This window comes from Desmodus rotundus, chromosome 12 (genome assembly GCF_022682495.2).
Source record: "Desmodus rotundus isolate HL8 chromosome 12, HLdesRot8A.1, whole genome shotgun sequence".
Taxonomy (NCBI): Eukaryota; Metazoa; Chordata; class Mammalia; order Chiroptera; family Phyllostomidae; genus Desmodus; species Desmodus rotundus.
In genome coordinates, this window is record NC_071398.1 from 36,101,979 (window position 1) to 36,115,906 (window position 13,928).

The following is a 13,928-nucleotide window of genomic DNA, read 5'->3' on the forward strand; positions in this document are numbered from 1 at the left end:
CAGTTGTTGAATCCCAACTAACTCATGGGTGAAAGGTCGAAAGGCTCTGTTCAACACTGCTGAGTACTGATTTGTAAGATGGAAACTTCGATTTCTATTCACAAGATGCTTTTAGGTATGTTATCAGGTTGGCCAAAAAGTCCATTACGTATTTTCCTAGTAGTGCTTAGTTGTCTTTAACTTTGTTCAAAACAATTTGGTTAGATTGTATTGTGTCAGCTGTCATACCAGTGTGAATTTAAAAATAAATCAAAATTGGTGAATGTTTGCACAGCCATTTTAATATTGAAGATGAAAGGAGATGTGCAACATTTTAAGCATATTATGCTTCATTATTTCAAAAAAGGTAAAAACTCAACTGCAACGCAAAAAAAAGATTTGTGCAGTGTATAGAGAAGGTGCTGTGACTGATCGAATGTGTCAGAAGTGGTTTACGAAGTTTCCTGGTACTACTGACATTTTGGGCAAATAATTCTCTGCTGTGGGGCTGTCTCATGCATTGGAAGATGTTTAGCAGCACCCCTGGCCTCTGCCCACTAGAAGCCAATAGCATGAGATAGCTGACATCCTCAAAATATCCAAGTCAATAAAGTTATTGGTAAAAATGAAAAATATGTCTTTTATTTTATGGAAAACACTATAAATGGGCTTTTTGGCCAGCCCAATACCCAACATAGGTTTAAATGAAAGAAACAAACAGACGAGCTCCCGACAGCACAGCGCATCATCTGCAAGCCACCGGGCGCTGTCACTGCACTGTCCTGACGGGCGGCACGGGAGGCGGCGAGCTGGGCTCCCATTAGACCACACTTGCTGTCTCTGCTCCCACCCGCCTTTCACAGTCTCATCTTCAGCCCATTTCTTTTAATTTTTATTTTTTTTATTGATTTGAGAGAAATATCCATTTGTTGTTCTAGTCATTTATGCATTCATTGGATGATTCTTGTATGTGCCCTGACTGGGGATCAAACATGCAAACCTGGCGAGTCAGGACAACGCTCTAACCAACGGAGCTATCCGGCCAGAGCCTTCAGCCCATTTTTAAACCGATTCAGAACTTCTGATCGTCACCAGTCCCAGTGCCACAAGACGACGCTCAGCAATAACAAGTTTTGAACGCCGCTGCTCGTTTTCTCAGCCTCCAGCCACACAGCGGTGCCCACTTCCGCTCGCCGGTCAGGCCCCAGGATTTGCTTCACCTTCTCATTCGCTCTCACTTCCGTCATCCTCCAAAGTTTGGTCACTGTCCTCAGTCACCTCTGCCACTTTGCAGGACAGGTTTTTAGCATGTATGACTAAAAGAGATATTATGAACATATGTTAACTACAGACTAATAGCGCATCTTTCTCCCTCCCATTATTTTGGTCAATGCGGAGAAAGTCTCTTCAGTTCTACTACCTCTATTTTGCAAACCATTTCATATGTTCATTATTTTGGGCAAGAAATGAGCAGATGAAATTTGTCTGCTTAGAAATAAATTTTTCTGCTAAGAAAGTTAGCTGTGAAAGTGTCATAAGAAGACATGTTTACAATGAAGAGCTGTCACCTCCTCAAGCAGGACGTCCGGCACCGAGATCAACCACAAGAAGAAAACTAACTCCTAGGGCTTTGCACCAACGAGTCACTTCCACCAAAGCCCCACTCCTGCATCCGCTGAGCGGCGACGGCCCCCGTGGCACTCGGGACCCACCGCCAGGCTGGTGCGCCCCCTTACCCTTGGAGAAGTGGCTCTCCTCTTCACATTCTTCCCAGTGGTCAAAATCAAAAGCCACATTCGGATTCTGTTCAACAGAACAGTTTACATTAAGTGAGAGAATACAACATACTCAGGCTGTTAAGACCGGCCGCAGTTCACGTCCACTCACCCTCCGTCTGAGTAAGCTGCGCCAAGGTTCCCTTCTCTCTTTCGCAAGAGTGATCACAGGTTCATCATTTTTAATTACACACGTGCAATCATCTTTTATTATGTTGGCCTGCAGCTCCAAATCAGCCAAGTAAAATTTCTCTCCTACCCAGGCACTAGGTTCATAAAAAGATATAAAGCCAGTTTAAAAAAAAATGTTAGGAATTATTTCTATTTTACTTTATAAATTCATATAAGCCTACCTGAAAATGACTCTATCTCTAAAATATCTGCATTTGTAATCTTTCACATTCCTCATCCGCATCTTCAATATGACCACGTCATCTTTTTGGAACCACTTTATCTGTGGGTGGAAGCTGGAGAACAAGAAAGAGGCTCCTGTGCTCGCCGCCCCTCACTCAGGGGCCAGGGAGGAGGGCAGACTGGCTCTCCAGCAACAGGCAGGCGTACCTTTTCAGAGGCTCTGTGGTTTTGCTAATGGAAGCATCTCCGGTGTTTTCAGGTGAAGTTTCTGCAAAAAAAGTCAAGTTTCCCGTAGATTATTTATATGGAACTCCATAACGTACGCACATTATGTGCTTTTTTGCACTCCATGCAACTTGTAGCTGAGGAAGTACTCTTTAAGAGTATAAACTTCACAGCAACCCAAGTATACAGTTACAAAGGAGAGAAAAAATTAAAATGCACATCACTTAGTAAAGTTAATTAAGAACAAGCTTTGACAAATACTACAATTGAACAACTGGGAGACGAAGGTTACGCGCTGAAGCGCGTTCGCATTACCCGGTGGCTGTAGGGAGCCAGTGCTCAGGGCCCTCTGCTCCCCTGGGCGGCGGGGGCCGCTAAAGACGGCCTCCTGCTCAAGGAGCGATACTAAACATAACATTTTCTAAAACAATACAACCAAATTTCTCAATCTGAAGTATTTGAAGCTTCCACCCAAGGATGTGAGCAAGAATGTTCATAGCAGCTTGAATACAATAATCAAAAACTGAAAACAACCACAACATCCATCAACAGTGAAGTGATAAAGTGTGGTACAGTCGTATCACAGAATAAACTCCGCAATGAAAAGTACCACTGCTACACAGTGACCTAGCTGACTTCCGCCATCATGCCGTAGAGTGAAGAAGTCACAAGGCGTACACTTTGTATGGGGACAGTCAACAAAACTGATGGGGACAGAAGTCAGAACAGGTGCTGGGGAAAATAGGCATATGTAAAATATCTCACGAACTGTGCATTTAAGGTCTGTGTACTTTCCTGGATGAACATTGTACCTCAAATAATAAAAATGAAAAAAGGTACCAAAAAGAAAAAAACACTGCAAGCCTATCTGTCAAAAATAGGAAGTTGGGTGGTATCAGGTTAGGTCACCTTCTCTATTAATTCACCTACAAGTGGAAAGCCTACTCATTAGAAAATTTCTAAGAACTAGTGATGCTGTTAACCATCTTTTAAGTAACCAACCATGCTTTTGGTTTTCTGCGTCTGTCTCCGAGTCAGCACGTCCTTCTGAACCCCTGTCCGAATCCTCCTGCTGTGTGCTTCGCAGGCCGGCAGCGTCTTCTGCTGACGGAGGCACTCTGCAGAGAGGAGGTGGAGGTTACCTCGGAAGAGGGAGGCACAGTCTGGCCTCTGCAGGGACTTGCTGGCCAGCAGAGAGAAGCTGGTAACCAACGGCCGTGACGTGCTCCCTACCACGAGTCAGACCCACGCGGAGTCGGAACGCATTCACAGACACCTGGAAGGCCAGCCAGCTGTTCACGCTGCACCCCTTGCCTCTAGCTCAGAGTAGAGGGTTGACATGTATTATCAGATAAATGCATTAACAAATTTACTAACGTAAGTTCCCTTTCAAACCATTTCACTTTGAGAATAACACACACTGCCACACACTTCAAACAGGCTAAAAGGGCAGAAAGTGAAAGCCACCTCCTTGCCCTCCTGGTCCCTCAGCTCCTCTTCCAAGGGATCCCGTTACCAGTTTGGGTCTGCTTCTAGAAAGCCTCTTTCTAAAAAAGCAAATATTGCCCCTGCAACTTTCTATCTCACACCTGCGTGCAGGTTTAAACACACGGAAACCTACTAAATTCACTTTTCTGCCCTCTGTTGTACTGTTCTGAATACCCAGAGAGTTGCTCCCTGGAGGACTGACGGCCTCCTTTCTCTAAAATTTTTAAATTGTGCTTCTCTTTTGGTTTTCTGAGAAGGTAATGACATTCATGTGGTTGATAAATATGAACATCTACACAGTGATGAATCCCCGTCTCACCTTGGTGCCCAGCCACTCAAACTCCACCCTCATGGGTGACAAAGTAATTCATCTTCCATGCACCCTCTGAGAGCTCTGGCCTAAAGGAGCAAACCTATGCAAACACGGTACAGCTGTGTACACCCCCACCATGGGGCGGGGTCTGTGTGTGGCTCCAGGGGACCCGACCAAAGAGCATGAAGCCTATGGCACGGCACTGCCCCAACGGGGGAGGGCAGACATGGCAGGGACCGTCTTCAGACCTCCTTCCCTCCCGGGGGTGCAGGACAGTCCCCCATCATTCACCCTCTTCCTCCACCATGGCTCTGACCTCCTTCATTAGACCCTCATCTACTGGGTTCTGTCCTTCCCTCTCATGCGCTTCCAAGTTAAGACTCTTCCAACACCTGGAAACCAGAGCCTTTCGGCAGTGTTGTCCCAAGTGCCGGGCTCACAGCGTCAACAACCTAAAATGTAACAGGCCCCAAACCAGCACCTCATCTCCACCACTCCGAGGGGCTAGCTGCTTCCAGACAACACCCTCTAACCGCCAACCACACCGGAATCCTCTCAGTCATCAGGGCGCAGGGTTATGGAGTCACACTCCTCCATGTCTGTCAGTCACTAAGCCCTATGGCTTCTGGATCTACCGGGTCCCCAGGATCCGTCCTCTCTCCCGGTCTGCTGTAAGAATGGTGCCCTTCCCCTCGCTCCTAATCCAGGTTACCGCCACAGTGCCCCAATCCAGATCCTGAAATGGAGTCTGTCTTCCAGGAGCGCTGCCTCTGCAGACTCCTGTGGTCCTCTGCACCTCTCTACCTGTATGTATGACCACAGGTGTGTGGTACTCCTGCACGGCCACAAAGCGAAGTGTGCACAGCCACCCAGCAGAGTGCTTTGTACAGAGCTGGGGCTCAAGAACTGTGTTTCAGATAACTGATCAATCCCGGTTTGATTAAAGCTACTAAGCTGTAATGACATCTTTTTATTATTTTTAAATTGCTTTTATTTTTAAGTATATTTTATTGATTATGCTAATACAGTTGTCCTATTCTTTTTTCTCCCCTTTATTCCCCTCTGCCTGGTACTCCCATTCCCTCCAGCATTCCCCCACCTTAGTTCATGTCTGTGGGTCATGCATGTACATTCTTTGTCTTCACCATTTCCTATACTATTCTAACCTCCCCCCATCTATTTTCTACCTACCAATTATGTTTCTTATTCCCTGTACCTTTCCTCCATTCTTCACCCTCCACTCCCTACTGATAATCCTCCATCCATGTGATCTCCATTTCTGTGATTCTGTTCTTGTTCTAGTTTGTTTTTGTTTAGGTTCAGTTGTTGATAGTTGTGAGTTTGTTGTCATTTTAATGTTCATAGTTTTTTATCTTCTATTTCTTAGATAAGTCCCTTTAACATTTCATATAATAAGGGTTTGGTGATGACGAACTCCTTTAACTTGACCTTATCTGGGAAGCACTTTATCTGCCCTTCCATTCTAAATGATAGCTTTGCTGGATAGAGTCATCTTGGATATAGGTCCTTGCCTTTCATGACTTGGAATACTTCTTTCCAGCCCCTTCTTGCCTGCAAGGTTTCTTTTGAGAAATCAGCTGACAGTCTTATGGGAACTCCTTTGTAGGTAACTCTGTCCTTTCCTCTTGCTGCTTTTGAGATTCTCCCCTTATCTTTAATCTCGGGTAATGTAATTATGTGTCTTGGTGTGTGCCTCTTTGGGTCCAAATTGTTTGGGACCCTATGAGCTTCCTGGACTTGTATGTCTATTTCTTTTGCCAGATTGGGGAAGTTCTCCTTCATTATTTGTTCAAGTAAGTTTTCAATTTCTTGCTCTTCCTCTTCTTCTGGCAGCCCTATGATTCAGATGTTGGAACATTTAAAGATGTCCCAGAAGTTCCTAAGACTCTCCTCATTTTTTTGAATTCTTGTTTCTTCATTCTGTTCTAGTTGAAATGTTTACTTCTTTTTGTTCCAAATTGTTGATTTGAGTCCTATTTTCCTTCCTTTCACTGTTGGTTCCCTGTATATTTCCCTTTATTTCACTTTGCAAAGCCTTCATTTCTTTCTTCATTTTGCAACCATACTCAGCCATTTCTGGTTGAGCATCCTGATTACCAGTGTTTTGATCTCTGCATCTGGTAGGTTGGCTATCTCCTCGTTGCTTAGTTATTTTTCTGGAGCTTTGATCTGTTCTTTCATTTAGGCCATATTTCTTTGTCTCAGTCCACCTGTTAACGTTGTAAGGGACAGAGCCTTAGGTATTCGTCAGGGCGGGGCAACCCACTTTGTGGTGCCGTGTGTGTGTGGGAGGGGTCAGAGAGGGAACAGTGCTGCCTACTTGGCTCTCGCCCTGCTTTCAAGTGATTGGCAGTTTCTCCTGCTGCCACAACCCCGACAGGTTTTTACAGCCAGAGGTTCTGAGGCTTTACTTTGCCTGCTCTGGAACCCTGGGTTATGTGGTCTGTCTCACTCTCCAGTTGTTCCTCCCAGTTTATCTGTACACGAATGTGGGACCAGCCAGTCCATCAGCCGCCATCTTGCCCGCATGTCCTGTTCACCCAGTTGCCCGACTCCGCCCGTCCTGCCAGTCTGGATGAGTGTCTCCTCTTTAACTCCTTGGTTGTCAGACTTCCACACAGTTCGACAGTTCGATTTTTCTGGCAGTTCTGGTTGTTTTTTTGTTTTTCAATGTGTTGTTGTCCTTCTCTTCGTAGTGCGAGGATGCGAAGCATATCTACCTACGCCTCCATCTTGGCCCAAACTTTTTTTCATTTTACCTCTTCATTTTTAAAAGACTCTCTTATAAGTATGAAGCAAATTATTTCCTGAATGTGTGTAGAAACCCACATGTATCCTAATCTCATAGGTACCCAGTTTTATTAAGATAGGAAACCCTGAAATCTTTAGACTATGAAGTATTTTCATATTTGCAGTATTTTTGAAATCCCCCTACTTCCAGCAGTTACTTAGGACTCTTTCCAGGTCACCAATGGTCACATCACTGAATCCACCAGTCAGCTCCCAGTCTGTACCTCACTTGGCCTCTTGCCAGCTCTGTACAGCCCATGGCTTGCCCTCTGGCGCACCCTGGACACCCCTCTCCCAGGCTTCCCTCTCTGCTAAGGGCTGCTCTCTTCCTAGGCTCCTGTCTATGTCCCTACAGCTGCCTCACCTCCCAACACCAGAGGCCCAAGGCAGTCCTGGGACCTTTACACTCACTCCTTCAGGGCCCTCGTCCAGCATCCTAGCTCTCCATACCTAGGAACCACTGACAAGACTCCATGGGACCACAGGCTCACTACTCACCACCAGCTACTTCTCACCGCCTCCACAAAACCACCCAAGGCTGGGCCACTGTCATCCTGCCTGCAACTTGGCACACCCTTTGTCCCCGACTCCAGTCTATTCTCAACACAGAAGCCAAGAATCTTTTATTTGTCTGCTCAAAACTCTCTCACGGTTCCACTTCCTCAGAGTGGGAGCTTAATCCCTGCAAGATCACAGGAGCCAACAAGATCCAACCCCCGGACTGCCCCATCCTCTGCACCTGACCCCAGGACTGCTCCCCGCCCCCCTCTGCACCTAACAGGACCTTTCTCAGAGTGACCTTCACAGTCTCTACTGCTGGTGGAAGAGGAAACTGGTACAACCAATCTGGAAAACTGGTGGGCAGTGGTTCTAATGACGACTCAGCAGTTCTATTCCATCAGAAACTCATTCGTACGTGCACCAAAACACATGCAGGAGGCTGGTTAAAGGACCACTGGGCATAGCCCCGAACTGGGAACTCCTCCCATCAGCAGTAGAGTAGGTGGATAAATTAGGGCGTGTTCGTACAGTGGAACGTAGTGCAGCAATGAGAATTTATGATCTACACCTACATACACAATACAGGTGGATTTCACAAATGATGCTGAGCTACAGAAGCCAGATACAGAAGAGACACGCTGCATGATTCCGTTCAGAGGACAAATCAGGGAAGAGCCATCTGTGTCGGGAGAGCACGGCCCCTGGGAAGGGACAAGTGGGCCCTGTGTCGGGTCCTACTTCTGAGCGGGGGCTAGTTTCTGGGCTCAGAAAACCCACCAAACTATACTTACAATGTGCACGCTTTTCTGCCTATGTGCCAGCTGCCAACAGAAAGCTAACAGAATTCATTCTGTAAGAAAGACACGGTGGGAGGCTGAAGTCTGGATAAAACAAGATTCCCAAAATCTTGGTAATGACTGGAGCTGGGTGATGGGAACGTGGACACTCGTTAAATGATTTACTTTAAAGAAATCTCTTTAACACTTTGAGATGTATTTCCACAGAACAGCTCTTCCAAAAGGGGAGACAAAAATCTACTTACAGGGTCTGGCTTAGGCTTTCTTGGACAGCTGGCATTTTCGCTCCTTCGTATAATTTTTTCAGTTCTTCTATATGTTCTGAATTATCAATGCCCATTCCCATTGACAAAATTTCAGTTCGAACATTGTAATCAATGACAGAAGTTTTCAAATTTAAAAGTTTCGTGATATGCACCTTGAATCAAAGAAAAAAATACAACATTTGCAGGAATCAAACTTCGAACTTTAAATGAACCCCAAGGACGCCCACATGGCCCATCGGCCCATCGGCCCAGCTGCCGTGCTCGATGCTGGCGGGCATGTGCCACAGCGTGCCCGGGCCTCCCACTCACATCCAGTCCACTTGGTGACCAAGGTTCGGCCAGAATCTTCCAGAGCCCAGGCCCACCTGCAGAAATATGATAGGTCGGGGTTGGGCCCAAGGTCAAATCCTGGAACAGAGCCCCAGACAGGAGCGCTCTGTAATGCTGTAAGCACACACATGAACCGTGGATTTTTCTGATGTTGCTGCGGTACTTTCACGTCTCTTAACGAGGAAGACCCCAGCGCCCGGAGTCTCTGGGTGCCTGGAGCGGCTCTCCGCCAAAGCCCTCAACCCCGAGTTCTGGACAGTTTCCTCCACTTGTCTTTTCTGCAACCGAAACATTCTCACCATTTCTATTTACACAAAATTAAGTAAAACACGAAATCTGCAAGTTGGATTCCTGTTAAAGGGAGATGCGCACCCAGACTGGGCATCTCTTCCGTGGCATGGGGAAGGTGGGCCAGGCTGGCACTGCCTGAGGCGCCGTCCGAGGAGAACCCTGGGAACGTGCTCCCACCTGGGAAGGGCCTTTCTCCACTCACGCCGGGGACCGAGCTGGTCCGGGTGGAGAAGGCCGCCAGTCTGCACTTGTGGAAGCATATTTGCCAGGGTTGGGCTTTCTTTTTTTCTTTTCTTTTCGCTTCATTCTCTTGGTTAATAAGTTTCCATTTTCTCTAATAATGTAGAACCACGATATTGACTATTACAGCACCAACGAGTAATCTCTACCTTCTCTTCTGAAAATCATTTTTCCTCTTACTCTTCAATCTCACATCCATCCCAAACTCCTTTTAAAGTTTTAAGGTGTTTCCAATCTTAAAAAAATAATCTCTAGCAGAAATTTTTACGAACTGAAGCCCTCTCAATCTTGCCAGTAATCATAATTGAAAAGTAGAGTTCCTGTGGCCCAGGCGGAGGGGAGATGGTGCCGGCATCGAGGGGGTACACAGAGACCCCGTATTTTCATGTCCTGGTCTCACAGCTCCCGACCCCCCACTGCCCCACGTCAGCTCCACAGGACAGGAGTCCCTGTTCGCAAATGGAACCTAAGTGTCCATACAGGTCTTACCTAGCACACAGTAGGCACTCAATTTTTAGTGACTGAATGAAATAGAAACTGTGAACATAATAAAACCTTTTATTTTTATCCTTACCTGAGGGTGTTTTTTGGGTTTTTTTTTTTTTCATTGCATTAGAGAGGAAAGGAGAGAGAGAAACATCGATGCAGGAAAGAAGCAGTGACTGGTTGCCTCCCGTAGGAGCCCTGAATCTGGACAGGGGACTGTACACATTCAAATCGGGGATCAAACCTGCAACCTAGGTACATGCCCCGAAAGGGAAGTGAACCCATAACCTTTTGGTTACGGGACGGCGCCCCAACTGAGCCACACCGGTCTGGGCCGATAAAACCCACTTTTGAAAGGCCAGGGACTGGAACCCCCAGCATCACCGACCATGTGCTGGGGCGTGAAGCATTGACAACACCAGACAGACGGACGGCTGTGCTGCTGCAGGGCTGTCCCCGAGCTCAGGCTTCCCCACCCGAGTGGACAGAGAGCTGCGAAACCCACCGAACGGTGCACAGCCAACACTTGGAAAGCGGAAGAGAACAGAGTTGTAAATGTCAGACTGCCACACGCAGTGAGGGCAGGGCCATGGAGCTCCTGTCCTGGCTGCATGTGTGAGTGAGTGTGCGAGTGTGTGAGTGCACACTCACGCCTGTTAGCACTGGGTTACAATGGAAAAGATTCCCTGAAACAAAAACCCACAAACAAATTTATGACCCAAATAACATGAAAAAAGCCCTCCCCCTAATTCAGAGCCCCAAATAACCCTCCGTTTATGCGCGGCAGAAGGAACGCAAGCAACAGGTTAAAACAGTTCGGATTACACCAGAGACCCAGACACAAATTTCTTTTTAGGAAAACTATATACTTACCATTGGATCAATCCAAACTGTATTTCCTAAAGTCAGTATCACTTTTGCATCATGCAATTTGCCAATAATTTTGTGATGAATGTATCTAGTAACCTGAAAAACACACTGAAGTAACTCATCTGAAGCTTTAAGATAATACCTTATTCTGTACATGCTACACAGTTTTGCAAAGAACTCTTCCAGGTATGGCAGTACAGCCTCACCCCACCCCAGGAGGCAGGTTATTCAGGCCCTCGGCCTCTTTTGTTGACGAGGGTAACTAACAGCGGACTCTGCAAGCACAGATGCAAAAGCTGAGTTCCAAGAACAGGTCCACGCCTCTGGACCCCTAATTCTGCGTCCTTCCCACCATGGACAGGTGTCCCCACCTCCTCTGTCAACTGTCCACCTGCCTTTAAGGTATGGACGTTCATTTCCTTGGAAGTTCAATGGGAGTGAAGTCCAAGTGCTGCACCAGGGGAAGAAGGCACAGCAACGGACCTGCTCTGCACCAGGGGCCCTGGTGCCATTTCCTGTGCCCTTCCTGAGTGCAGGGCTGTGTCCCCCAGCAGGGCTGCCGCAGGGGAGCCCTGCCTGAGCGCTGTTTCGGATATATCTCTACTCTGGTAGAGCCGGACAGGAGGGAGCTGGCTCCTCGTGACAGGATTATTTCCATCTCCCTTGAACTTTGCGAGTTAATTTGGAAGAACACACACAGGAGAACTTCCCCCATTTCTACAGAGGGCTCCTCTCCCACAAATACTTGTGGTTGACCATCCTGACGGCCGAATGCCTCCTGAGGGCGAGGACCACGGCTTTCTTGCTGACGGCCGCATCCCCAGAACACACGTGGCACCAGCACACAGGACCCTCAGGAAGCACTTCCCACGAGGAAACAAGACTGCTCCTTAACAAAGGCTATTTTCACTAAACTCACCACAGTAAGGCTGCACGTTCACCCTTTACTGTGGGAACAGTCACCCACGTATTTCCTGCATAACGTTCGACCTTGTGCATAACCCAAACTGTTTCTACTGTGCCAACTACAACAACTTATTTCATATCCTACTCATCAGATTGTACCAAGTGTGACCTTCCCTTGAGAGCCAGGACTCTCTGCCCTGGTGCGGAGGCTGCCTGTCGGGCCTCCACCCGGGACGGCCACATGAGCCCCCGCCAGCCACTCTTCTGTGCTCCCCGCCGTGGCCCATGTTGTCTTCTTTGCTCTAAGTGCCTCCGCTGGTCTACTTGGTGACATCCTAGTTACCCATCCCAAAGGGCCCCGAGGAAACGTCCCTTCCTTGGGAGCTTTCTGGACTCTGTCCTTACCCATCCTCCCAACCCCAGTGGAATTACCTGGCCTCTCCAGAAAGTAGTCATCACCCATGCCCCCCTTCGGCAGGGGTACCCATTTTGTAGGTGCTTATTATACTGTTTCTCCTTAAGTTGACAGCCAATTCATTTTATCACGACAGATATTTTATGCCAGCGCTGCTAAGTCTGCGAGTGCTGACATGATGGCAACCAGCGCCTGGAAGACAGCGGTGCCTGGTCCGCGGCCAGGGCTACGCAGGGCGGCTGTGAGTGCGCGCCCACCCCTGTAGGGATCCGTGCAGAAGGCGCTCACTGCTCAGGAACCTGAAGCATTTTACCCAAACTCAGTACTCTAAATTCAAATACACCACAATTCTTGTACATTCTGGGTTAAATGCATTCTAAAAGTCAACAAACTAAAAAAAGCCAAAATAACTCACCTTTGGATTCCATTCAATTTCACCGTCAGCAGGTTTCACTCTACAAACAATGAACTCCACTGCCTGGGGGGGCAGGGGGTGGAAATTTTCTGGGAGACGCAGCAGCTGGTCTCTTGTGACGAGTCCAGTCCTGCCTTCATCTATAAACTTCACCAGGATTTTATCCAGGGCCCAGCGGTCTTCTTCCTGGCCCATCTCCAGCACTTGGACTCTGGAGAACAGGGCCATCAGTTTAACAGAGATTCTAAAATGGAAATAACCTTTGCCTCAACTTACCCATTAAATGCTAAATATATAGTAAGACCCCTAACTGTGTAGTTGTGCTCCATACTAGAAATAAAAGAATGAGAGCCGTCAAGAGCTTACTTAGCAATGGCTTAAAGTACATCTAAGTATAAACAGAGTAAATATTTGACAACACCTTAAAAACTAATGTAGCAAATTAAAATCTTCAAGGTTCTCGATCTAGCCTACCACCAAGTGCAGGCCGGTGCGGCACTGCAGAGGGGCCAGTGCCAACAGGCGTGTGAGTCAGACGGCCCGGGTGGGAACACTGAGCCGTGTCCTGAGCTGACCTGAGACAAATCACACAAGACTCAGTTCGCTTATCTGCAAAACGGGAATAATGCGACACCGTTTGGGAGAATCGAGTTAAAGATGCATGTGCACGCAGCACACGGTGGTGGCTCCAGAATGCCGGTGTATACATGCTGCATGTCACCCATGCTGTGTGTGACCCATGCTGGGGGCCTGGGGTCAGGTTGAGTCCCAGGTGTAGACCTGTGTGCAGGGTGTGGGGTCGTGACCCTGCCACCACCCTCCTGGGAGGCAGCAAGCCTCACACGGCAACAGTGGGCCCAACGGACAGAGGTGAACATGGGGGCTCAATAGCAGTTAAAGTTACCTCATGCTTCCCAACTTTTCAAGATGAAATAACAGACATTCTACCTGTAAAAAAGTGTTTTTTCTGCTAATCCGTATAGTCCAAATTTTTCCACCTGTTCAACAGTTGTTTTATTACTGGCATCCTCAAAATACTCCTTCATTTCAGCATTAAGAGTCGCATAAAGATCCACATGCTTATCAACTACACGACCAAAGTAATTTGTCGCACTCACAATGTAAAAGGGTATTATCTGAAATGTAGAAACATATCCAGAAAATTACGTCACGCTAAACCCAAGACCTGTCTGTGAAAACCAGCACTTGACCTCAGAGCCCAAAGCACGTGAATGGGTGTTTAAAACTAAAGTAAGAAACTGGCCAAAAAACAAATGAAATAAAATAAAAATGTTACCATATCCACAAATAACGAGAGTTTTAACAGAAGTTTTTCTGGATAAATCTTATTACTTTAAAACTGCATTATTTCTTGTTAAGTGTTCTTTGTTTACTTTTTAAAACTGCACTTTATAAAAATCTTAAAATCGCACCCCTTCTCGTTTCTGTTGGTGTGACAACAGGCA

The 13,928-nt window shown here is 47.0% G+C and overlaps 1 protein-coding gene across 1 annotated transcript in view; it reads right to left on the minus strand.

The window, feature by feature from the left end:
• Positions 1 to 698: 698 nt before the first annotated feature.
• The window catches only part of TDRD12 (tudor domain containing 12), a 66,573-nt gene continuing 53,343 nt past the window's right edge, over positions 699 to 13,928 (minus strand). The window contains exons 22-31 of the mRNA XM_053915818.1: positions 13,411 to 13,598; positions 12,463 to 12,673; positions 10,730 to 10,822; positions 8,489 to 8,661; positions 3,336 to 3,451; positions 2,316 to 2,376; positions 2,108 to 2,221; positions 1,867 to 2,020; positions 1,716 to 1,782; positions 699 to 1,295 (exon numbers count right to left, since the gene is read on the minus strand). Coding sequence (XP_053771793.1) covers positions 1,204 to 1,295; positions 1,716 to 1,782; positions 1,867 to 2,020; positions 2,108 to 2,221; positions 2,316 to 2,376; positions 3,336 to 3,451; positions 8,489 to 8,661; positions 10,730 to 10,822; positions 12,463 to 12,673; positions 13,411 to 13,598 — 1,269 coding nt within the window. The 3' untranslated portion in view covers positions 699 to 1,203. The remainder of the gene's footprint in view (positions 1,296 to 1,715; positions 1,783 to 1,866; positions 2,021 to 2,107; positions 2,222 to 2,315; positions 2,377 to 3,335; positions 3,452 to 8,488; positions 8,662 to 10,729; positions 10,823 to 12,462; positions 12,674 to 13,410; positions 13,599 to 13,928) is intronic.